At 43.5% G+C, this 23,213-nt stretch overlaps 3 protein-coding genes across 6 annotated transcripts; 2 read left to right on the top strand and 1 right to left on the bottom strand.

The window, feature by feature from the left end:
- The first annotated feature begins 91 nt into the window (after window positions 1-91).
- telo2 (TEL2, telomere maintenance 2, homolog (S. cerevisiae)) lies at window positions 92-5,735 on the top strand. Of its 2 annotated transcripts, XM_061263931.1 has the most exons (21): window positions 92-231; window positions 688-1,029; window positions 1,108-1,385; window positions 1,473-1,541; window positions 1,764-1,911; window positions 1,993-2,095; window positions 2,165-2,233; window positions 2,344-2,485; window positions 2,565-2,701; window positions 2,765-2,850; window positions 2,980-3,057; window positions 3,205-3,293; window positions 3,361-3,452; window positions 3,690-3,806; window positions 3,908-3,979; window positions 4,059-4,217; window positions 4,287-4,378; window positions 4,462-4,561; window positions 4,644-4,708; window positions 4,796-4,911; window positions 5,202-5,735. In XM_061263931.1, exons 2-21 carry the CDS (start codon window positions 704-706, stop codon window positions 5,321-5,323), a joined length of 2,460 nt encoding a protein of 819 aa, XP_061119915.1. In that variant the 5' UTR covers window positions 92-231; window positions 688-703; the 3' UTR covers window positions 5,324-5,735. The 2 variants fall into 2 exon arrangements, 1 of the variants encoding a protein (XP_061119915.1); XR_009710224.1 differs by lacking the exons at window positions 4,644-4,708; window positions 4,796-4,911; window positions 5,202-5,735 and having other exon boundaries at window positions 4,059-4,212.
- On the top strand, window positions 5,385-22,080 carry ift140 (intraflagellar transport 140 homolog (Chlamydomonas)). Of its 3 annotated transcripts, XM_061263929.1 has the most exons (33): window positions 6,140-6,496; window positions 6,944-7,103; window positions 7,196-7,417; window positions 7,527-7,648; window positions 7,710-7,840; window positions 7,974-8,149; window positions 8,229-8,320; window positions 8,404-8,510; window positions 8,595-8,737; window positions 8,800-9,003; window positions 9,140-9,212; window positions 9,413-9,504; window positions 9,589-9,716; window positions 9,786-9,903; window positions 9,978-10,099; window positions 10,181-10,316; window positions 10,410-10,541; window positions 11,040-11,254; window positions 17,174-17,351; window positions 17,427-17,617; window positions 17,959-18,054; window positions 18,126-18,258; window positions 18,328-18,471; window positions 18,573-18,701; window positions 18,904-19,086; window positions 19,147-19,350; window positions 19,510-19,719; window positions 19,794-19,957; window positions 20,040-20,181; window positions 20,255-20,712; window positions 20,884-20,995; window positions 21,472-21,667; window positions 21,753-22,080. In XM_061263929.1, exons 2-30 carry the CDS (start codon window positions 6,957-6,959, stop codon window positions 20,435-20,437), a joined length of 4,317 nt encoding a protein of 1,438 aa, XP_061119913.1. In that variant the 5' UTR covers window positions 6,140-6,496; window positions 6,944-6,956; the 3' UTR covers window positions 20,438-20,712; window positions 20,884-20,995; window positions 21,472-21,667; window positions 21,753-22,080. The 3 variants fall into 3 exon arrangements, with proteins under 3 accessions (XP_061119914.1, XP_061119913.1, XP_061119912.1); XM_061263930.1 differs by lacking the exon at window positions 6,140-6,496 and adding an exon at window positions 5,385-5,518 and having other exon boundaries at window positions 20,255-20,995; XM_061263928.1 differs by having other exon boundaries at window positions 20,255-20,995.
- On the bottom strand, window positions 11,858-16,873 carry tmem204 (transmembrane protein 204). Its single transcript, XM_061263932.1, has 3 exons — window positions 15,599-16,873; window positions 15,218-15,373; window positions 11,858-12,817 (listed from the first exon to the last, which is right to left on the bottom strand). The coding sequence occupies exons 1-3, from the start codon at window positions 15,876-15,878 to the stop codon at window positions 12,573-12,575; spliced, it is 681 nt and encodes a 226-aa protein (XP_061119916.1). The 5' UTR covers window positions 15,879-16,873; the 3' UTR covers window positions 11,858-12,572.
- Window positions 22,081-23,213: the final 1,133 nt, after the last annotated feature.

Genomic DNA, 23,213 nt, shown 5'->3' on the forward strand with positions numbered 1-23,213 from the left:
AGCAATTAAAACAATAATGTATGTTGAATAAGTATTAAAAGCGTAGTTAACACAGAACCGCGATAGGGGGCAGTGGCGTGCAACATGTATGTCTTCCAACCAAGAAATAAAACAGAAGAAGATGAGTGACGATGCTTGCTAACATAAAAATGTATTGAGGTAGCACAACAGTTGAGAAATTACTTTTCTTTCCCATCAAATTATGTGAAAGGCTAATCGGAACACAACCAAGTAAGATGGTCATTAAGATGAATATTTTTTCCTTCTTTTAAAGGTATACGAGTATTACGTTCGAGCGATAACGTAGATGCTAATTTAACTATTTCGAGAAAAAAAAAACTTTAATTTCATACAAATTCGTCCCAAAAACAGCAATATAGATAGACGTCATATATTTTTGTAAATTAAATAACTTGTATCATTTTAATTTACCCCTGTTGGAATAAATAGAAAAGCCAATAATCTATTTCAGCCACCCAAAAAACACCAGCATTTTATTATTGTTTTATAGGGCTGAATAATTAATTGCATATATTTCAGAAGATGAATCAATCACAGTTGCATTGTTGAGGGGGGAAAAAAATCTCAATTAGGTCTGAAATCAACCAACCGTTCTTATATCTATCCATAATAAATAATAGCTTGAAGAAAAAACAGTTTATGATATTTCTTCCTTTTTCCCCAAAGGAGTTTTTCTACAAAGATGGAGTCTCCTTGCCTGACTACTGACATCCGCCTTGAAGTGTCCCAGTGTTTCCGGAGTCTAACCTTGTCAGCCTCAAAACAAGATGCCATCCGTGCCCTCCAAACCCTCCGCTCATACTTGGAAGAAGCTCCTGGGAATGCGAGCACTTCGTTCCAAAGGTCTCACTTCACTCGCACGCTTCAAGTCCTGATAAAGAACATGCAAGCCGACTGGTTCCACGATTTGACAGTGGCACAGCACTCTGAATTATGGGATGTCCTTTTCTTGCGAGGACCTCCTGAACAGGTTCTGCTGGTGCTGATGGAGGGAATTGGTGAGCTAAGGTACGAGATGAACTGATGCGTTTTTTTTAACAAAAATGAAAGAAATCCAATTTTTGTTATCTATTATCACCTTTCCAGACCTGGTTCAAATCTGGACCACTTGGTCAGCATCACAGAGAAGTTCCTCCAGAGCGGCCGTCTGGCCGACCTGCTGTGGTCCTACTGTCTGACCACGGGTCCCGTTGACTCCCCCCAGCTCCGAGAGACCTTGCTAACACGTATCGTGGCGCTGCCTGACCTCACTGCCAATAAATTGAAGCACAACAACAAGGCCGCCTTCCTTCCTCAGCACTACTATCCTCTGTTGGCTAAAGAGATGCTCACTGCCTTGGAGCGCACTTGCAATGCACTCAAAGGTCAAATATTTACGGAAGCGGGTTGCAAACTGTTTCAAGAGAGTAGATTCTTAGATTTTGTTAATATTCTGGTGTTATATTTGACAGGTGGCACAAGCTGCTCATTGACGTTTGTGGCTCAGACACTCGGAAAACTCTGCGCCCATGGACATAGTCGTAAGTTTATATCGAGTACATATTTAATCAAGTTTTAATTTCTCAATTTTTCCTAAATACTATGTGTATTTGGTGCTTGAGGAATTGAAAAAATATTCATGAATAAATAGATCTGGATTTGAGTTTAAAAAAACACATATTTGAGAGCCATTTGTCTCCTCTAAATTCTATTGACCAATTCTCCCCCCCTTTTTTTTTTTTTTTTTTTTTTACTTTTTACAGGTTTGTTGTTCGCCGTGATGGCTCCCAAAATGTCCAGCTCCACGCGCACAGACATGGTGTGGCAGAGGGTTTGCTGCAAGCTGCTGGAAAATGTTCCCCAGCGCTGGACGGAAAGCGTAATTATCGGGCTGGTGCAGGCCGTTCATGGGTGAGGGCGCTCATAAACACAGTTTGGATGTGATCTAAAATGAATGTAATTCACCAATCTTATGGGTCTTTCATTTTTCAGGCCTGATGCGTTGGGTCGAATCATGAGCAATCTTGTGTTGACAAATAAGACAGCCCAGTTTGTCATCACACATAAACTACTTTTGCTACAATACCAATACGATGTAAGATCTCACTTGGAGCGTAAATCGTTGAATAAATTCGATTTTTCAAGTTTTTATTTTTTCATCCAGACGGGAATGTTGAGAGTTGTTCTGGGTTACCTTGCTGCTGATAAGGACAGAAGACCGCTGCTCATCCAAGTGAGTGCACAGCGTATCTTTTTTATTTGACAAGAACATCAGTAAGACTAAAATAAGTTGTTTTATTTTCTCAATTTATTATACAAAAGTCTTTTTTTTTGTGTTCTTAGGTGTTGCGCTCCGTGTCCCAAGCGTGGGCCAACCCAAGCGCAGTGAAACACACTCCTGTGGAGCAGCAGTTGTACGTCAGCAAGGCACTGCTGCTCTGCGTCTGTCTGCTGCATGATGCTGAGCTGCAGGAGCTGCGTTCAGGTGCAAGTCTTGCATGTGCCTAAACAGGGTTCTCCCTTTTAATCTTATGAACCGAGAAATTTTTTTTTCACCCCTTCAGAGCTTCTGCAGTGCCTGCTCGGAGGCATGCAGAGCCACCTGGACAGCAACGTGGTCCGCATCAGGCGTATGGGAATGGTCGTGGGCGAGTGTCTGAGCTCCCGCATGAATATCAACGGAACCAAGCTTAAATTTGAGGTCAGTTGTTTGATTGAGGTGTTGTCAAGTGCAAACCTCATTTGTACTGTTTGGGTATTATAGTACGAAGAGGATGAGGAAACACGAGAGCTGCTTTCTCTTCTGACTCCTTTCAACGTGGACGAATCAGAGCCTGAATCTGAAGACGGGTAAACATCTGCACAATTTCAAGCTTTTCACCGTATATGCATTTATATGGTACCTAAATCTATCAGTAGAAAAACCTTGCAGTGATGTATGGCTGTTTGTGTTTTTTTTTTTTTTTTTTTATCCTACAGTGTCAGCCCCCCTGAAGAGATCAGAGGAAATCCATCAATGACATCATCAAAAACTGAGCCAGACTCCGACCTTGATAGGTAAAAGTATTTGCAGCACATACGTACACCATTCCAGTGGAAGTCTGATTCATCCCCAGTCTGGTGCTTTTCTTGATTCTCAGTTATGCGTCACAAGATCCGTGACATTTTACTCAGTATTGTTAAGAACTTCTGTTCCAATTGCAGCGATGATGAGTTCACGCCTTACGACATGTCTGGAGATCAGGAAATAAATAAGGCGTCGCCACCACGCTACCTACGAGATTGTCTGGAAAGTATGTTCCCACGCCGGCCCCCCTGTCATAGTATCATATCCTGCCTGACTTTTTCTTCTGCATCCAGATTTAATTTCCTCTGAAGATCCAGAGCGCGTGGAGTTCACTTTACGGGTTGCCGAGGGACTGGTGAGAAAGAACGCTTTTGCGACCAAAGAGGTATGCACAGTCTACATAGTCCAGACACAAAGGAAATATGTCTTGCTTACACAGATTAAATATGGAAACTGAACTCTACATCAAAATTTTAAGAGGAGCTTGTGTTCCTTCATCAAACGTCTCTATTATACTGCCCCCTGGTGGCAAAAGCACGTACACCAGAATGAGTACAATGGACATTGAATGATCATGATGCTTAGTCCAGTAGAAGGCAGCATTGTATCTTTTTTTTTTCAGATCAGTGTCCAGCTAAGCAAAGTTCTTCTACACATGGAGGATAAGTACAGCATCAATGGCTTCCTAGCTCTCAGGCAGGCCACCATGGTGGCGATTGTGGTCAGTGACTGTATCCCGGTACGCTTCGCCGCCTTTTCCACATCAGAATATCACACGTTGATTTCATGTCTTTCTACATGCCTTACTTTTTTTTTTTTGTGTGTGATGATTGATTCCAGGTGACCGAGTTCCTGAGCACGGAGTTCTACTCCTTAAACTACAGCCTTCGTCAGCGTCTGGATATCTTAGAGGTTTGGGGGGGGGAAAAAAACACGTCAGGCCAAATGATACTTAGATTGAGTCTCAAAATAATTCTTTCTTATGCTCCAGGTTTTAGCTTTGGCAGCTCAGGAGCTGTCCAAGCCAAACCCGGACATCCCAAATCCAAGCGTCACCGCAGATTTAACGCCGTACTCAGCTGACAACGCTGCACACTGGCGGCAGGTCATTGAGGAGCGCATTCAGGCAAAGACCAAACGCATCAGTAAGGTATTTAAACCACATGCACTACTGTTAAAAAAATATATATATGTGAAAAAAGAAAATATGTTGTTCCAGGGAGCCTCCCAGCCTCCAACAAAGGCCACAGCTAACCGCTATGCGCCAGTTGCTGGATATTTCTTCTTTCCTTTACTCAGAAATTATGACAAGTGAGTCCGAAATTTACCGCCCCCTTCCAATACTAATGAAATCGAATATGAACTGAAATGTACATTCTCCTCGTGCTTATCAGGCCTCAGGTGACCTTCGACTTATTGGGAAGTGACCACCTGGTTTTGGGCAGGCTGATCCACACCTTGGGTATCTTCATGCATCTGGCAGTGAATGCACCGGTATTTGAATCAAAGCCCTTGTCTCCAAAAGTCACTTTGCGAATGGTACCGATGACATCATTTTCATTTTCCCCCTCTGCAGGTCGCTGCACAAATGGGTCGTGCTCTGCTGGACTTTGTGTGGACGCTGCGTTACCACACTGACCAGTAAGTAAATTTTTTTTTAAATATATAATGTTCTGATTTAGACTGACGCGGGTGTGCCTGACACCCATCTTTCATTATTTTTGGAAGGATGGTAAGACGAGGCATCCTCTTCTCCGTCTGCTCCGTGTTCATGAGCATGCCCAGTCAAAACATTTTGGTGGACCTTGCAGACCAGCTTTTTGAAACTAGATCTTGGCTGGCAGGTAAGAAAAAAAAGTGTTTCCACAAAAAACACATTTTCAAAATGCACACGCAGCTGCGCTCATTTCTGGGAAGAGGACGAGGATCCAGGATGTCCTGTAATGCAAGCTATGACGCAATCGGTCTATTTATTTGTTTGTTTATTAAATCCATCCTGCAGCTAAAAATAGTTTATTATCATATTACCAAGGGGCTGAAATTTGAATGACCATAACTTTAATTACCATACACTCTGAGAAATAAAAGGTTTATTTTTACGATTGTTTGCTATGCTATCTGTTATGTTGCCAAGATGTGGCTGAGGGTGACCTGGATGCAGATTGCAGGAGTTTGGCCATGCAGAGTCTGGTGTTGATGGATAAGAGCCTGAAGAAACAGCTTGAAAGTCCGCACGCCCTCAGCATTGAATCATGAACAAAAATCCACCAGGTCAAAGTGAGGACTCTGTCCTCACAAAAGACTGCAGATGTTGGTTTCACAGTCAAGGAAGTGGATGACATCAAACACCAATGTCCTTAAAGGTGGGATGACTTCTTCTCTTCCTGGAACATGAGGTCAAGCAAATGAAAATGAAAGCTTGTGTTGACCCCTGGCTCTACATATAAAAAGGTACACACTTGTTCAAACCAATTGTGGCTTAAATGACGAAATATTTTTCGTCATTTAAGCGAGGATATCCTGAATTTAGTTGAGGTATATTCTTTTGTCTTTCCTGTACAAGCCGATTGGGTTTGTTTGTCCGCAAAGGACATCCTGTGAATATTTATGTACAGTACGTAGTCATAGACACACTATAAAAATAAATGATGCTTCCTCCTGTGACAAATGGATCCTTTCACATGAGAATGAGTTCTCTGGAATTGTTTATCTTATGAGAAAACTGCGAAAGAAGATAGAATTATGTCATTGTCAATAATAAGACATTACTGTTATTGGGGAAAAAAAGAGACAAAGTACAGTACAGGCAAGCGTGTAATGGTACATATTTGTATTTGGTACACTTGTGTCCCATAGAGTTCACATGGTGTCAGCAAAATTAACATTTGCTTATTTTGTTTGTTTGTTTATTTAATTATTATTAAGTATTGCAACAGTTGCAATACTTTAGAATGCTATTTTTATAAAAACAAATTTTAAAAAAGTTTTTTTGTGGGGCTGAAATGGATGAATGACATTTCCATTCATTTCTTGGTGAAGTGACTCGTCAGACCTCGGCCATGTTCGTTAATTTCCGTAACTCCTCCTCCAGTTCAATCTCGGATGTTGTCCGTGGCAACTGCCAGGGACGCTCTCGGAGCCACACACAAGCGAGAATTTTTGACAGATAACGGCTATAAATTAACATATAACTTGGTGGTTTAGGCAACTCTTGTTGGGAAAACAAATCCGTGTCTTGATATGTTGTTTAGAGGAGCGCCGTTGAAGGTTTTAGCTAAGTTTGGGTAATGTATCCAAGCTGACCGAGGTGGTAAAATCCAAAATGGATGCCGCCTGGAGAGTATATGTCGAGCTAGCTTCCGAAATGTAAGATACCTCAAAAAAGGAACACCTCGGATACTGCGTTGGGAAGGAAAGACGCTTTTGAGGGTATGTCTATCGTCTCGTGTGAAAAAAAAAAAAAAAGACGTAGATGACTAATTTGTAATGCGAGTCGTGAAGTGTTCGCCCAAACAGTAAATAGTTATATGAAAACATTTCTGTCGTTCTTGTTCGATAATTATTTAATAGGAATAACTTTTTTCGCCACTTTAAATTGCAAGCAATGCTCATAAACTCAAACAAGGAATCATAACATTTATAAAGTTGGTAGCACCAGGATGCTAACATGCCCCATCAGTGCAAAGCTATCAAGTAGTTGTGTCATATTAATTAAAGCATACTACAACTACAGATAAAGACAATAGAAATCCGTTCAAAACAAATAATTTAACATGTTTTTGACGCCATTATTGTGTGTTAGTGGGTAGCATTTCTTCCTCAGCAGATTCCTTGTATAAATTTGACATGTCATTTATCTTTACCTCACCAACTTAGGTACACTGAGAACATGGCGGTGTATTTCGACTACCGCGTTGAGACCCCTGAAAATTGCGAGGAGCCCATTCAGTTGATTTGGCACTCAACTCTGTCCATACTGGCTGTGGCCTCGCGAAACTCCACCACTGGAGGAAATGTTAACATCTACTTACAGCAGGTAAATAGGCATGGAGAATGTCCATCCATTATTTGACAAATAGTTTCTCTCTGTCTTCCCATCCATTTAAACAACTACCTCTCCAAATGCAGGGCGAGCGTGTGGAGAGCTGTCACGTTGAGCGTCCTCACCGTCCCACAATGCTTTGCTGGCATCCCATAAAGCCCGTGTTGGCTCAGGGTTGGGAGAATGGCGAGGTGCTGCTTCTATTGCACCCTTCCGGAGACCAAAATGTCCTGCCGAGCACGCACACGGCACGCATCACGCTGTTGGAGTGGAGTAGCTCGGGAAGTCGCTTGGTGACTGGGGACCAGGTGAGTGTCTTATTTTTCCAAAATGTGAAGTAAATATAAAACTACAGATCTGAGGATGGCAACATTGAAGACCTGCTGGTTCCTAATAAAAAATTGTCTCCACCTTCAGAGTGGTGCTTTAGCTGTTTGGAAGGTGGATGCCAGAGGGAGACTTCAAGGGAACCATCAAGTGAAGCATGGATACAACTCCCCCATCACTTGCTGCTTATTCAAACCTGCTCTGCCTGGAGAGTAAGTAGGATATACGATTAACACAATATATTTCATTGAGTATAACTTTTTTTTTTAACAGCGACGTGAAAATGCTGGCTCGTGCGTCAGTGAGTGGAGATGAGAACGCTTTGGACATGTTCAGCTGGAAGGGCGCGCCTCTCAAGATGGGGCCGCAGGAGGGCCTTGCTTTTTACGTCAGCACTGCAGATGGTAAGAACAATTCTGATTTTTGAAGTGAATTTAGAAATTTGTCTAAGGCTACGGACGCTGTAGCTTAATTCCAATTTTTTTTTCCTTGGGTAAGAGTGCACTGGTTGCTTTCTAAAATCATAATTCATTATAGGTAAGGTGCACAGCGTGGATGAGCACGGGAAAACAAGCATGCTCCTCAGGATGGATGGTGCCATCAGAAAAATGTACTACCTGGAGACCAGGGAGGTTCTTACTGTGATCACTGACAGTATGATGCTGTCACAGTACACTCTGGGACCAGAGGGGGATGCCCAGGAATTTCAAAAGGTGGGCTCAACAGATAAAAAAAAAAACTTCTTCCATAGTACCTACACATTATATTGTTCTCTTGAAAATACTTTTCAAGGTCAAGCTGAGCAGTAAAAGTGGGCAAAGCGTGGACATCGTATGGGCGCACAATGGTCTTGTTATCACAGCGACAGGGGAGCAACTTCTCAGGTTGGCATTCTGTACACTCAGCGGACGCAAATACACACTAGCTGGCTTTTCGCGTGATGTTCTGTCCTGATTCGGTTTCGTAGGCTGTGGGATCTCGAGCGAAACGAAAACTACACCTTGTCACTTGATGAGAAGCTCGGCTTTGAGAGCGGCGAGATGATCAACTGTGTTTCCTATTGTGCTGGGAAAGGTCAATAATATGTTTGACTGATTAGTCTTATCACATCACTGCAATTTGTCAGCTCACATTTCCCATTGCCTTTCACTTCTCCAGAAATTCTGGCTGCAGGTACCAGTCACGGACGCGTAGCAATGTGGAAAATGACGCTGCTTTCGGAGCGTAGCAGAAGCGACACAAAAGCCCAGTGGAAGCTTCAGACGCCCACGGAAATCGAAGGAAACGTTACTCAACTGCAGGTACTCCCTTCACACACTTTTCTGTCTTGTTGCGTTTTAGTAAATATCTGCTTGCCTTTTAGTGGGGCACCAATCTGAATCTGCTGGCGGCCAACAATTCCAACACGGTGGTGATCCTGCACGAGCACGTGATGTCAGCCCACTGTAGCCAGCAGGTGGCAGCGGTGCAGTTGACGCCGACCCAGCTCAGCATCACTCAGTTCCACACAGGCCTGCACTTGGCTCTGCAGTCCGAAATGCATATCAAGGGCGTGTGTGTGACAAAGGTAAGCAGCCGAGGCCATTTAGAATCCGATCAGTGGATACAGATGGATGTAAATAAAGCTATTTGTTCTTTTGACTTTTACTAGGTCCTGAAACTTTCAAACATTTCTAATTAATTCTCTCTGTTCCTTGTGACAGGATTCTGCCACAGTTTGGAGTGGCAAACAGGTGACTGTGTTTGAGATGTCGGGGGCTGCCCTACATAATAAAGGTACGGCGACAACACCGATTCCGATACTTGTCAGACTAAAATTCCGACAACCAAATAATTAGCCGATGAACTGAAAAATAAAAATTTGCCATTCTTAAAAGAGCTAATATCAGCAAATTAAATTGATCAATCTGTCCGTCCACGTTTTTATCTCTCCCATTTTCAAGAGCAACCATTTTTTTCCTCTGTTAATTCCGCAGGATCATTCCCTTGTGACTCTCATGTAGTAGCTGTCCATGGTAGGAACCTTTACATGGTGGAACCGAACAGAGTCCAGATCCGCACACCGCAGGTTTGTCGACCCTTTTGGGGAAGCTGTGGGTTGACCGATTGAATAATTTAACTAAATTATAACCAACCCATTTCCCATGTTTAGGGCACAGTGAAGCAGCTCTTGACTTTCTCCAAGGCTGAAGGCAACCCAGTTCTGCTCAGCGTGTGCCAGTCTTACCTGGTGGTCGGCACAGACACATCGCATATCCGAGTTTTTGATCTCACCCTGAGGTTTGTTAAGGTCAATATTACTCTCGGTAAAATACTTGTTTTGAATCAATGTGTGTTTTTTAATTCTAGAGATGCTAAAGCTCACTGCAATGCCAAGAACCTGGCTGATCAGATTCCCAATTTGGGAGCCCTGCGTTCAGTCAAGTGTAACGCCAACGGTAGCCAAGTCAGCGTTTTAATCAAACAGGTGAATGAACAACACCCATTCTCGATTTTCATCCATTTAACTATGAATTCACCAATGCCGCACTTTCCTCTTAGGTGAACGGTCGACCCGACCAGAAAGTCTACTTCTATGACATTGAAATGGACACCGTCACACACTTTGACTTTTTCACTGGCAGACCATCCAGTGGTATCTCACAGCCTGAAGACTGTGAAAGGTAAGTCGAGGTGCTTTTGCCCTTCTGAGTCAGATTTTTAATTTTTTTTTTTTTTGAGTCTGGTTCTGTTTTGTTCCCCAGACAGCAGTTTCAGGAGAGCGAGCTTAGGGGCCGATGCCCCGTATCGCACTTCTGGGACGAGAGCGAACCGCGACTCTTTGTGTGTGAGACGGTGCCGGTCAGCTCCGAAACCTCCTCCTCTGGTTACTGGGAGACGGTAAAGTTAACATCTTCTGGTTAAATCAGCTTTTAGAGTGTCATTTCTCTACACGCAATTGTATATAGTGTTTACTTAACTTTGATTTCCCAGGTGGACGTGTCGGTGGTTACGCTCTTCTGTACTCAGGAACACGGCCTCCTTTTGCAAGACTGCTACCACAAACCAGCAGGCCTGCAAGCCCTCCTTGCTCTTGACGTGCCTTATTATTATTTTAGCTGCAAGGTGAGATTGGACAATCCTCTTGTTCCTCAGCCATGCTGCTTCTGTTTGGAAATCTCCGTTCAAATCTTTGCACCCGCCACTACTACTCTAATGTGCGACTTTGTTTGGTCTAACGTGCACCCCAGCTATTATTTCGGAGGGGTGGTGTCCTTCAATCAGACGTGAGTGCCTGTCCGTTCCTTTCCTTCTGAAAACTAAACATTGTTGATTCCCGGCAGCACAAAAGCGTCCCTGTGTGGTGAATATAGCCTGGTTGTTTTTTTTCCAACGCTGTAGTTTGCTTTGACTCCTACTGCCTTACACCAAAATGGTTTTTGAAATTGAAAGTTTTCAGAAGCCTTAAGATGATGTCGTGATAACACTGACTACTATTTTAATTTTCGTAATGACTATTTTGGCCATCATTCATTTTGGGAAAAGGCTGTGAAATGTGGAAAAGGTGAATATGAATGTCATTTGTATAAACCTCAAATCATGCTCCTCGCTTGTGTTCTAAAGGAGGTTTCCGCCACATCAGCACCAGCAAATAATGGCCAGCCATCACGGGGCTCCGTTGCCCTCTTCCCCCAAATGGTCTCCAGGCGAGCGCTCAGGGACTTTGAAGGCCTGGAGAACTGTGACAAGTCCACACGCGACGCCATGCTCAACTTCAGCTTCTACCTCACCGTCGGCCACATGGACGAAGCCTTCAAGTCCATCAAACTCATCAAGAGGTAAGAAGTCGCTCGTCCGGTCAGCTCAGAGAGTACGTTTACCCGGTCATCGTGTTCTTGGGCAGTCCGGTCCACGGGGGCTTTAGTTCAAAGACGTGACTCAAGATCAACAGGGGGAGTATTGTCATGTTCGGCCTTGACTCTCTATTGGCGTTCTGCACAATAGTTTGACTAACTTCCTCATTGATAGCTATTTTTACTGCTTTTCAAAAGACTGACATTGTGTTTGATGAATAAAAATGTGCATCTCTACGCGCTACCCTTTTGGTAATGGATGACTCTGAGCAGAGATCCAGAAACTAGTCCATCTCACTCAGACCTCCTGTGGAATTCCCAGTTGTCTTATTAATATAAACATATGTAGCTCTACTGTGAAAATGCTTGACATAATTCCCCGAAATGGATCAGCACTATCAGATACAGACTGGAATGTTTCCATCCCAGACTCGGCAATTTCCTCTTATTCATGTCGTCCTTGAGCTGCAGGCTTATCACCCACCTACTGTCTTTTAGCCTTCGCATTGCAATTTAGAATATCGACATCAAAACAGAAGGCGCAATGACAAAATGTTCTGTAGAATGATAAAACACCACGATAACCGACACGTTTAACTTTGACATTTATTGAATTGATAAAATATCTGTATTTATTCAACCCTCGTGTGGTTTGAAGTGTGGAAGATCCCCAGGGGTTCTTTCCAGATGTAGGATATAATAATGGCAAATATTACTACACCTTCATGACGGCCCTGTTTAATAGAGTTTACAAATATTAAATTAGTATATGGATGTACCACAAACAAATGATGTCTAAGTGGATTACAAAAGGTATTGCCTGCTTTTACGTAGAAGTGCATGTCGTCTTAAAGTTTAGGAATAACTTATCCCCTTTCGCCTTAACCATAACTGGACTAAAATGCAAGTTTCCTATTAAATATCACTTTGACGCATTAAGAAACTTTGCTAGGATGACTCGAATGTTTTAACCTACTAAAGATATAGCAACATTATATTTAGATATCCCGAAGGGGAAGTAGGCGAGGGGGAGAGGTATTATGTTATTATGCTTTATATTCATTCTATCACAACTCCAATTCATAGTCATGGAAGAGGACTTTTGAGTAAGTGCACGTAAAATAATCAAGGTCCAGCTTGATCTTCTGCTTGGCGGGACTTTAAACATCTCAGGCCTGGTCCAAATGTAGCCACCAAGAAATCATACTACGTCCAACAGTTGCAGAGCAGCAAACCAAGCACGTTTTGCGTCGAGGTATGTTGAGCCGCCGGAAACCCAAAGATTGAGCCGAGGATTTTCTGCTCAACACGGCGAATCCACGTAATCGTTGTCCAGGCGGGGGTGGAAAGGGGACGTGAGCGAGCGACTGATGATGATGACCCGCGGCGCCAGGCAATCGTCACGGCGGTGTAAAATGTTCCAGATGAGCATGGCCGCCGCCATTGTAGCCAGCAGGCACGCGGCGATGTCCACATAGCAGGAGTAGGACAAGTGTGTGTATGGCCCGATCCTGTAGAAGGTCACTAGTCCAATCACCAGCACAAAACCTAGAAAAGTGCAAAGAATCAGATTAGCAAGTGACAATTTGGCCACGGTTTTAGATGTTAATCTGGCTTTTTTTTTTTGTGTAGATCGTAAATTAACTCTGTTGTGCACTAACTACATTGTGTCATATCTTTAGTGTTGCGCCATGAATAGACATGATAAGACATTTACAAAAATATGAGGGGTGTTCCTTTGGCACAAAACTGTCTCCCAATTAAATAAACTCCGTGATAACATTAAAACAAAGAATTACAAACATTCCACTGGCTGCATATTGGTGGTTGTTTTACATGGTTACTCATTGATGGCTATTTTTACCGGTGCATTGTGTTTGATTCCCGAAATCCTCCACCCATGCGATTATACATTGCCCCACCGTACTAACTTGTTTCCCAACTGCATCATTTTACGGCAATTTTACTATGTAGGCAAGACTATCAATCAATCGTCAGCATCCCAGTGTCAAAACGTTCCCAAAAATAATCGCTGGAAATGCACGTAGTCGGTAACTGAAACTTCGCAGTGTTTGCTCAGTGGCTCGGTGTTGAACCCGCCTGGCTCCTCATCCAAGAAAATGAGTAACCTCGTCGCGGCCAGGGTGGGCTGTGTGAACCTCTCGTTTTGGCACGCACTTATCTCGTCAGCTTCCTTCCCCCTCTTCCTCTTTCCATCCTTCCTTCCCACCCCTCCACACCCTGGCCTTCGAGGCTCTTACATTTACTGGAGGTTTGATGTTATCGCTCACAGAGAAAAATCTGAATAACATTCCTCTTGAAGATCTTTTTTTTTTTTTTTAAATTAACAGTTTCTAAATGCAAACAATTTATGACCAGCAGTAATAGTAGAAAAAGTACAGTCTGTAAATGTAGTGGAAATTAAATTACTACCCTATGACCTATTATGACCTGACTTTCAACACGCATTTGAAGTTCCAGGGGTGAATTGGTCAACTGTACAGTAAGGGGGGGGGGGGGGGGGAAATCACTGAATGGACCTGAATATTGTAAGCTCAACAGTCTGTGAGCGTGCTTGGCACGTATCAAAATGAAAACAATCCAGTGAAAGAAGTTGATAAGGCTTAAAAATATCTCCATTCAAGCTGGCACTCCATTCACTACTACTAGTGATGATGGCTTGCGGCCCAAATTTAATTTCTAGTATTATACTGTTATTTCTAATCTTTTTGAAGGAATATTTTTTAATAAGAAAAATAGGATTTGGTAGAGTCCTACTTTATATACCACAGTCAAGTCGACAAAGTTTATTTTTCTTTTTTCAGAACTGTATAAGAGTGCCTGGCGCCCAATCTACATTCTTGTCCATCCCAAAGGTCCTTCCGCAAACGTTTCCCACAAAGGCATTTTCAGCCATTGCAGGATTAATATCCGTTGTTTGGTTGGCTTTGCATGTCATCCTCAAACTGCTTTTTCCAACCATATAAGGTCAGACGCTGACCTCGGAAGATGCCATTTTTTTTCCCAGGAAGCCTTTCTAAATTTAAATAGGAAATAGGTGTGTGCTATTTCCACCGTATTGTCAACATACGTGAAGACGGTGTCATTGATCATCCCTGACTATCGCTATAAATAGCTACTTACTCATCTCCTAGACATGTTGAATGTCTTTTGGACAGGCCACTAAGTCTTGCAATGTGATTCAGTTATTAGTGGGGGTGTGGGGGGGGGGCACTTATGATACAGAATTCCTCTAGTGGGAAACTCGTGACTTCTAAAATCCCCAATCACAGCACACACAGTGTCTGAAACAAACAGTATCTCCAGGCAGCGCACACACACACACACAACACACAGTCCCTGTCGAAAGTGTCTTTCCCGTGCATTCCCCCTCCCGGCTTTTTCCTTCTTCATCTCGGGGGTTTGCATAACAGGTAGTCACAGACATTTCCTCGTCCTGAGCAGGGATATCCTGGCGCCCACCAGTCGCTCCCTGACTCGCTGCAGCTCTGCCTCATGGGCTCTGGATGAAGACTAAATTTAGACCCCAAGCAGACTGATACAGAGCCAAGTGACGGAGTCTCCCTCGCCATGCGGAGTGGGACAAAAGTCTTGGGACACGACTTCTGATTAAGCAATTAGTCAAGAGTTGGGCTAGTTCATACGAGAAGTATTAAATGAGTAATTGATTGGCGATCAATTTCCATCCAATCGCTTCATTGCCAATCGGTACCTTAAGAAGTGTGAGTGGATTTCCTGACGCTTTTTTTCTGACCAGCACAAGTAACAATTTGCCCCCAACAATTTTTTATTCATGCCTCCAGTATTAGTGTCAGGTATCGGCGGCATTCATGAGGACCCGATAGTTTCAAATAAGCGGGCGTCAATATTTTTGAGCACATTTCTCCTTCTGACTTGTAGTTGCTTTACAGAGGTTTGGCCACTTACTGGCTAACTGGAAGAGTGCAGCAATGGCCTCCTCCCACCACTGAGATTCTGGCGTGATGAAGGGCAGCTCCATCAGGCCTAGGAGGAAGATCAGTTGACCCGCCGTCAGGGCCACGGTCGCCATGAGGTTACACGCCCGCATCATGTCGAACTGCACTTGAGGGACCACAGGGGAGACTTGTGTTATACCACCAACCATCCATGGGCATGCTTATTGCACATTGGATGAAAAATTGAGGGCCTTGACGTTGTATTTGACACATTGAGACGGTTTATGTACAGGTTATATGAATTAATACAATGTCAGTCTTTTGATAATAACCAACATCTAGTTATCACGTTCAGTATGATGAAACAAAGTATATGTTGTATGATGCTTACGTTTGACAGAGCTGCGGGATTCTTGATAGCCAGCATACTCAGAGCCCCATCCCAGACCTTCACATTGTCTCTGTGCCACCTGAGCCGTTCGCCCCGCCTGAAGCTCATCCCGGCCCCTCTCCCCTCCGGTGGGGCACATCTTCCACAGTCCCACGCTCCTCTTACGCCCATCTTCCAGGGCTTGCAGGACCCAGCTAGGGGTGAAGGCGGCCACATTGTTTAGGACCAGGGACAGCAGTGCGACCGCGACCGCCGCAGCCACCAGCCTCTGCACAGCCATGTGACACCCGGTGCCCGCCACTACTCCTCCGCCCTCCCCCTCGGCGGGTTCCGACCCTCGTCCTTCCTCCGGGTCGCGGCTGTTCCCTCGCCTGTCCTCGGGAGAAGCTCCGCGGTTCCCCGGAACCGCCTCCTCCACGGCTGCCACCACCTCCTCCTCCAGCGGATCGCTTGCAAGTCACACAAACGCAGAAGAGGCGAGGGCGTTGTCTTGATCTTTAGCTAAAGAACATCTCCGTTCATCCTCATCCACCAGTCGCCAACTCCTCAGCCTTCCTCTGGTATGCTTGGATCGATCCGACATACGCTGAGGTCCATTCCACTGGCTCCGGTTGGCTGCAGCTTGACTTTCGGATGTTGGTTCCTTGGGTCCTTTTCTTGCTGCCTTCACATCTAATCTTGACTTGTGTGTGTGTGTGCAAAGTCCTCAAGAAGGATAGAGTCTGCACTGTTGCTAAGAAAAAGCCTGCAAGAAAAAATCCCTCAAACCCACCTCCCCCTGCTTCCTTCTACCAATGCCCCTCACAGCAAATTCGACGAGGCTCGAGTTGATTTGTTGCAGATGTTCAGCGTGCATTAGCAGCGGGTCATAAGCGGACAGCTCCCTCCTTCACAGCCGCTTTAAATGTGCGTGCATGCCAAGGTTTTGCTTTGGCTCAAATCTCCAAAAAGACCCCCCTCGTGGACGTCACAGTCACGGATTCTTTTGTCTGAAGCCCGGGAGGAGGTGTGTGTGTGGCGAGGGGGGGGGGTTCACTTGAAGTCCTCTCTTGTGTGCAACAAACACGTCGGCCACCACAGTCGGCCAGCAACAGGATGTGTTTCCTGAGAGGAAAAGAGGCTGGGAAGAGGGGCCAAATGTGGACCTGTTCCTTCTCTTGTCTTTCCTTTTCTGGCTCTGGAGATGTTGCCGCTCCCCTGCTTTTGGAAGCATTTCTCTCATTGTTTTTGGGCATCCATACAAGGACTGACTATTTCTGACAGGTTCCACACAGAAGTCTGATTATCTGACTCGCCATCGTTTTAGTTTGTACGCCGTTGGCCCAATTGTACATTGGGGGGGGGCTCAAAAGATTTCGACTATTTCCTGTTGCTCAACTTTAATAAACAGCACACATCTGTAGCTGCTGAGGCAATGCGGAGGGGGATAGGGGCAGCCAAATAGGGAACAGATGGCTCAGGAATCTGGAATATGAACGTTACACAATCACTAAAAAGGGTTAGCCTTTTGATTTACAAGTTCAAATTGAAATCAGTCTGTAAATATAACATTTTGCTGATTTTTTTTCTCGCCAGCAAAGCAGTTTGGGAAAACATGGCACGCATGTGTGTGAAAACCCGCCGGTTGGACGTCGCCCGAGTGTGCCTTGGCAACATGGGAAATGCCAGGGCAGCCAAAGCGCTAAAGGAGGCCGAGGCAGAACCGGAGCCCGAAGCCCACGTGGCAGCTTTGGCCGTCCAGCTCGGCATGCTGGTAGGACACCAACCAATCAAAGCTGTATTTTTCTTCCTTTCCTTCATGGCGCCTTCCCTTGCTGTTCTCTTACAGGAGGATGCCGAAAAATTATACAAAAGCTGTCAACGCTATGACCTTCTCAATAAGCTCTATCAGGCGGCCGGTCAATGTGAGAAAGCGCTAGAAATTGCCGAGAATCATGATCGCATTCATTTACGCACCACCTACTACAATTATGCCCGTTATCTGGAATCCATGGGTGACAAAAACTTGGCCCTGGAGAAGTAAGATGCTTTTGTACTACAGTAGTCACATCCATATTTGCTGTTCAATATTTACTAATCATATCTCGTCACTTTTTGTGGAACCTCTCTCCAGCTATTCACATTTTTTTTGGTCCTCTTTTTAAAACATTTATTTTTCAGAGTAATAATTTAGTCATAATTTTATTTTTTAAAGTAATAATTGGAAAAGGAATTTAAAAGTATGCTAAACTGATTTTGGATAAAAATTCCAAGTATATGCACATTTAAGTTATTAACAATTTTTTTTTTTATTGTATATACTTAAAATGCTGCCAACAATGTTTGGATTGCCCTTCTAATTTGTCCACTCATTGTTCCAGTTATGAGAAATCCGACACCCACCGAGTGGACGTGCCCAGAATGCTTCAGGATGACCCTTTGTCTTTGGAAATCTATGTTAACAGGATGAAAGACAAGTATGTCTACTTCGTGTAAACAGACACAAATATGCCCCGATTACATTTCATAACATAATCAATCAACACAGGAACCTCTACAAGTGGTGGGCCCAGTATTTGGAGAGCCAGTCTGAAATGGATTCAGCTCTGGACTTCTATGAGTCGGCTCAGGATTACCTCTCGCTGGTTCGAGTTCACTGCTACATGGGGAACGTTCAGAAGGTGAGACAAATTCTTTTGGACACAGTTTAAAAGGTAGTTTTTTTTTTTATAAATGAATTTGTTTGGCAGGCATGCGAGATAGCCATCGAAACAGGGGACAGGGCAGCGTCCTACCACCTGGCTCGGCACTACGAAGGTCACGAGGACATCAAACAAGCCGTTCACTTTTACACTCGAGCTCAGGCCTACAACAACGCCATACGCCTCTGTAAGGTGAGATCATTACTAGCTGGTGTTTATTGATTATGTTGAGCTGGGGAACGAATTTTCTTATTTTGTGAAATCTCCACTTGCATTGCCTTATTGCTGAATAGGAGAATGGTCTGGATGACCAGCTGATGAACCTGGCTCTGCTTAGCAACCCGGAGGACATGATGGAGGCCGCCTGTTACTATGAGGAGAAAGGGGTCCACATGGACCGAGCGGTTTCGCTCTACCACAAAGTATGTCGACTGTTGGTTTACTCCAGGAAGAATTCTCGGGTTGTTTGCATTCCTTTGTGTATTCCACAGTTCTCCACAAGAGGGCAGCATTAGATTGGATTAGCATAGCATATGATGTTCTCTGTTGTGGGCTAGTATGGATATTGAGGACCAGGTGATGTAGTCTTTGACCTGTATTGTGGCTACAATTTTTTTTTTGTAGGCTGGTTACGTCTCCAAAGCCCTGGAAGTGGCCTTCGCCACAGAGCAGTTTGCAGCACTTCAGATGGTTGCCGAGGACCTGAATGAAAGCTCGGACCCTGCCCTCCTGGCGCGCTGCTCGGAATTCTTCATCCAACATTCTCAGTACAAAAGGGCTGTGGAGCTGCTGATTGCGGCCAGGAAGGTAGCGGTCTTCGTCCGTCTTCAAGCGCTGAATTTCATTTGACTGTGTTCTTGTTCTTAGTACCCTCAGGCTCTGGAGCTGTGTGTAAATGAGAACCTGACCATCACAGAGGAGCTTGCTGAGAAAATGACCGCCGTCGATTCGAAAGACTTGTCGGAAGAGGCTCATAAGCAGCTGCTGGAGAAGATAGCCGAGTGCTGCGTGCGTCAGGGAAACTACCACCTGGCCTCCAAGAAATTCACTCAGGCCGGAAACAAACAAAAAGTAAGCAATACTTTGAGGTATTTGCTTAAGAATGTGTGATTATTCTTGTATAGCTTTATTTATTCTAAAATATATTTTTATGGTGCATCTAAAAAAAATCCTCAGGAGGAGGTGGAGAAATTTCCAAGTTACCAAAGCAATTTTTCATTTTCCTAACAGGCAATGAGAGCTCTCCTGAAATCAGGCGACACGGAGAGGATTGTACTTTTTGCCAATGTTTGCCGTCAGAAGGAACTTTTCATCATGGCTGCCAACTACCTCCAGTCGGTAGACTGGAAAAATCCAGGGATCTTGAAGACCATCATTGCTTTCTACACAAAAGGGAGAGCGCCGCACCTGCTTGCTGGCTTCTATGAAACCCGGGCACAGGTAGGACAATGTTCCATTCGCCATTCAACGAGCAACTATACAGACTTTTTTTTTTTTTTGTAACCATAACAAAGGTGGAAATCGACGACTATCAGAACTACGAGAAGGGTATGAATGCTTTGAGCGAGGCACTTAAATGCCTCTCCAAAGTAAAAAACTCAGACGGACAACAGGAAACCAAACTGACCGAGCTTCAGCGAAAAATCGCCCTCATTAAGAAGTTTATCCACGCACGCAAGTAAGCAGACGCACTGTTGTATCTGTCAAACAAAGACATTGACCTCCAACTTTTTTTTTTTTCTTGATTTTCTTGCGTGCAGGTTGAAATCCGAAGATGCTGAGGAGGCACTTAACATTTGTGAAGGCTTACTGAAGGAACCCGAGTTGGACGCCGCTGTCAGGGTCGGGGATGTTTTCGGTTTCCTGATCGACCATCACTGTCAGCATGGCAACTACAAAGCTGTAACTATTATTATTTGGTTAAGCACTCAAGTAGCTCAATACATGTCCTAGCTACCCTGTATGCTTTCCCCAGGCCTACAGCAAGCTGGAGGAGCTCCAGAATGTGGTTCCATCACAAAACATCCGATACTATGTTAAACAGGCCAGCTTGGACGCCCTGCACAAGCACATGGGTCTCACTATGAATTCTGGGGACCACAGAAATAACGAGAAAGAGGAAGATGAAGTGGAAGAGGACTTGAATGAAATCACGTGAATGATGTCAGACTTTAAAACAGAAGAATTCACCGGGTGGCGCTGTTGTCCACGTATCCAAGCCATGCAGACAGTTGCTTCCTCATGCCCACATGACTGAAATATAATAACGAAAAATATATACTATACCAGCCGAATTGATTTTCTGTGCACAAAATGTTCCGTGTGTAGATAAATGTTTTGATGCTTTTCTACAAAGAAAATGGGTCATTTTGTTGTGAAGACTACACGTTGTGGTGTATTCAACCTTGGCAACATTTCGCTGAAGGACACACGGTGAGTATCAAATACTCTGCAGCACTTACTGAAGAAATTGTCAATATGGATCCACAAGAGTCTTGGTCATGTTCAAATGAAGTTGGTGACCAAATTCAAGAGGAAAACGTGAGTCGGGCATTTTGCATATCGATACAATCGTGTCTGCCTAATTTGATTATCCAAATGTAGCCCCAAGTCAAGAATGAGGAACTTTCCATTAAAGTAGACTACCTGGACAGCACCTCGGGAACCATAAGGAGATGCTGGACTACTTGAAGTAAAGGCAACTCGGGGAGAAGATGTGAGGAATGTTTTGAATTATCTTTCTAAAAACAGAACAAGCTTGTGTAGATGGGGGTGTTCACCCCAAATGCGCATCTGTTCTTTGATTTTCTGTTGTGGTCTCTTGACTTCCTCTTGTGATGTGTTTTTTTTCCTTTCTTCTGTCTTGCGGTTGTAACCGATGTTTGGCCATCAGTGGGGCGATGGGAAAAGAGCAGGAAATCCAAAACAGCCAGTAGAAACCATCTGAAGAGACTAAGATCACAGTCAAGTTCAAACTTTCCAAAATTGAATTCGTTTTGCAATTCTAATCAGCCTTTCCTGTAATGCAAAAAAATACATGTATATTTTTTTTATTAGCAAGAAACATGCTCGTGCTGTCCGAGTAAACTGAAAGAGGTCGTTTTGGTTGGGACAATGTTTACACATTTGTTTTATAAAAAAAAAAAACCAATAATATTAATCATAGGACACGTTGGGCTTTTTCTTTTCCAGGTGGCAGTCGTCAAAACGCCGACCCGTTTGACCAATCAGCGATGAGTGTCGTATTTCTGTATTTTGATATGTGACGAATGTCATCAACTGTTCACGAAAACTGAACCTTCAGCAGGATGCCAAAACCGGAGCAGATATTCCAAGAATCCCGGTTGGTCTTGAGAAGCAGCTGAAGAAGATAACGGATTCCACAATGGTACGTGAAACCTTATCAGCTCTGCGAATCCGCCGTGCTCAAAGATCTTGCATCTAATGTTTTTTTTTTTTTTTTTTATTAACAGGGGATCTCCAACACTTCTCACCATCAGAGCAACAGGTGTCCCAGTTGCAAGATAACAAACATCTTGACAGGTCGGAAGGTCACACGATTATTTTAGTGACTACTTTTAGACAAAATATCAAGTTAGACATTCTGGTATAAACAAGAGATTGGCCGCACTTAGCAAACATTAATTAGCTACATATTTTTTTCTTTTGCAGATATTTTGCAGAACAAAAAATATCCTAATCTAGGAAGCAATATCTGTTATTTTAAGTACGCTACCAATGCTTTTCCAAGAAAATGATAGAATCCATTAGAAAAAAATAAAAGTACCCCCCCCCCCTCCCTGGTATTTAAAATGCACATAGGACTTAGTGAATTCCCAAGTGCCTGTTTTAAATGTGAGCTGCCTGGCATGGTTTGGGAATGGCATCCCATTCCACATTCATTCATGTGATCACTAGGTGGTGTGTTTTTGCCCCCTGTGCTCTGCAATTGCCAGGAAGAAATTGGGCCTTGAGAAAAAAATGTCTGGAATGTTTGTAAAGCTTATGTCAATTTCACGAGCTGGGGAGAAGAAAGCGCGGCCACAAAGAGGGGTCACCCTGGTGAGAATAATGTCATTACATGTTACCCAGACGGGTACACGCCCGTCCGTGAACACTTACCCCTTCAATGCTCTGATGTGAGCGCTGGCATTTTTTCCTCCCTCAATGAAAGTTCATATTTATTGCCTCACACTAGTTGTGAAAGGCCAAAGACTCCCTTTAAATCTCTTTAACCCTTTTGTGGGAATGCATACTTTTTTTATTACATATGATTATTATAATACCGTTTTTAAATGTTTTAACCATTATGCTATACATTAAAAACGTTCTACTCATAATATAGAATATAGACAAGAGTTTAAATTGCATTCTTCAAGCTTATGACATTTTTCTAAAGTCTACACACCCTTGTTTTAAATGTTAGGTTTTTGTGACGTAACGTGAAATTATTTCAAAATCCCACCTGACCTGTACAAAAGGTAAGTAAAATGTATAACTGTGACAACTGGTGACCGAGCTGTTTGAAATTATTCAGACACATTTCAACTTGTGTTAGCACACCCCCTGCCACTAAATAAAGTATCTCAATACAAAGCAAAAAAACTACAAATGTTCTATTTGACTTTCCCGTCTTACATAGTATGCAAATATACCCACATAAGTTGTATTATTCATATTTACTGATTGTGTACACTCGCAAAGTGCATTACATAACTCACTTGTGGCTATTTCAGTTGATTCAAGTAACTAAGTATGTTTACTATGAATAAATTAAAAAAAAAAAAAAAGACTTTATTGACATAACACTATGTCACTAACGAAAGAGCCAAAAGGGAAATCTGGCTTGAGTCATATAGATAGATATCTTCCAATTGAACCAGTCTGGGGAATTATGGGAACATTGTCAGGGAGTCATACAGACATGTCACCCC

The sequence above is a fragment of the Syngnathus typhle genome, linkage group LG18, assembly GCF_033458585.1.
Source record: "Syngnathus typhle isolate RoL2023-S1 ecotype Sweden linkage group LG18, RoL_Styp_1.0, whole genome shotgun sequence".
In the NCBI taxonomy this organism is placed as follows: domain Eukaryota; kingdom Metazoa; phylum Chordata; class Actinopteri; order Syngnathiformes; family Syngnathidae; genus Syngnathus; species Syngnathus typhle.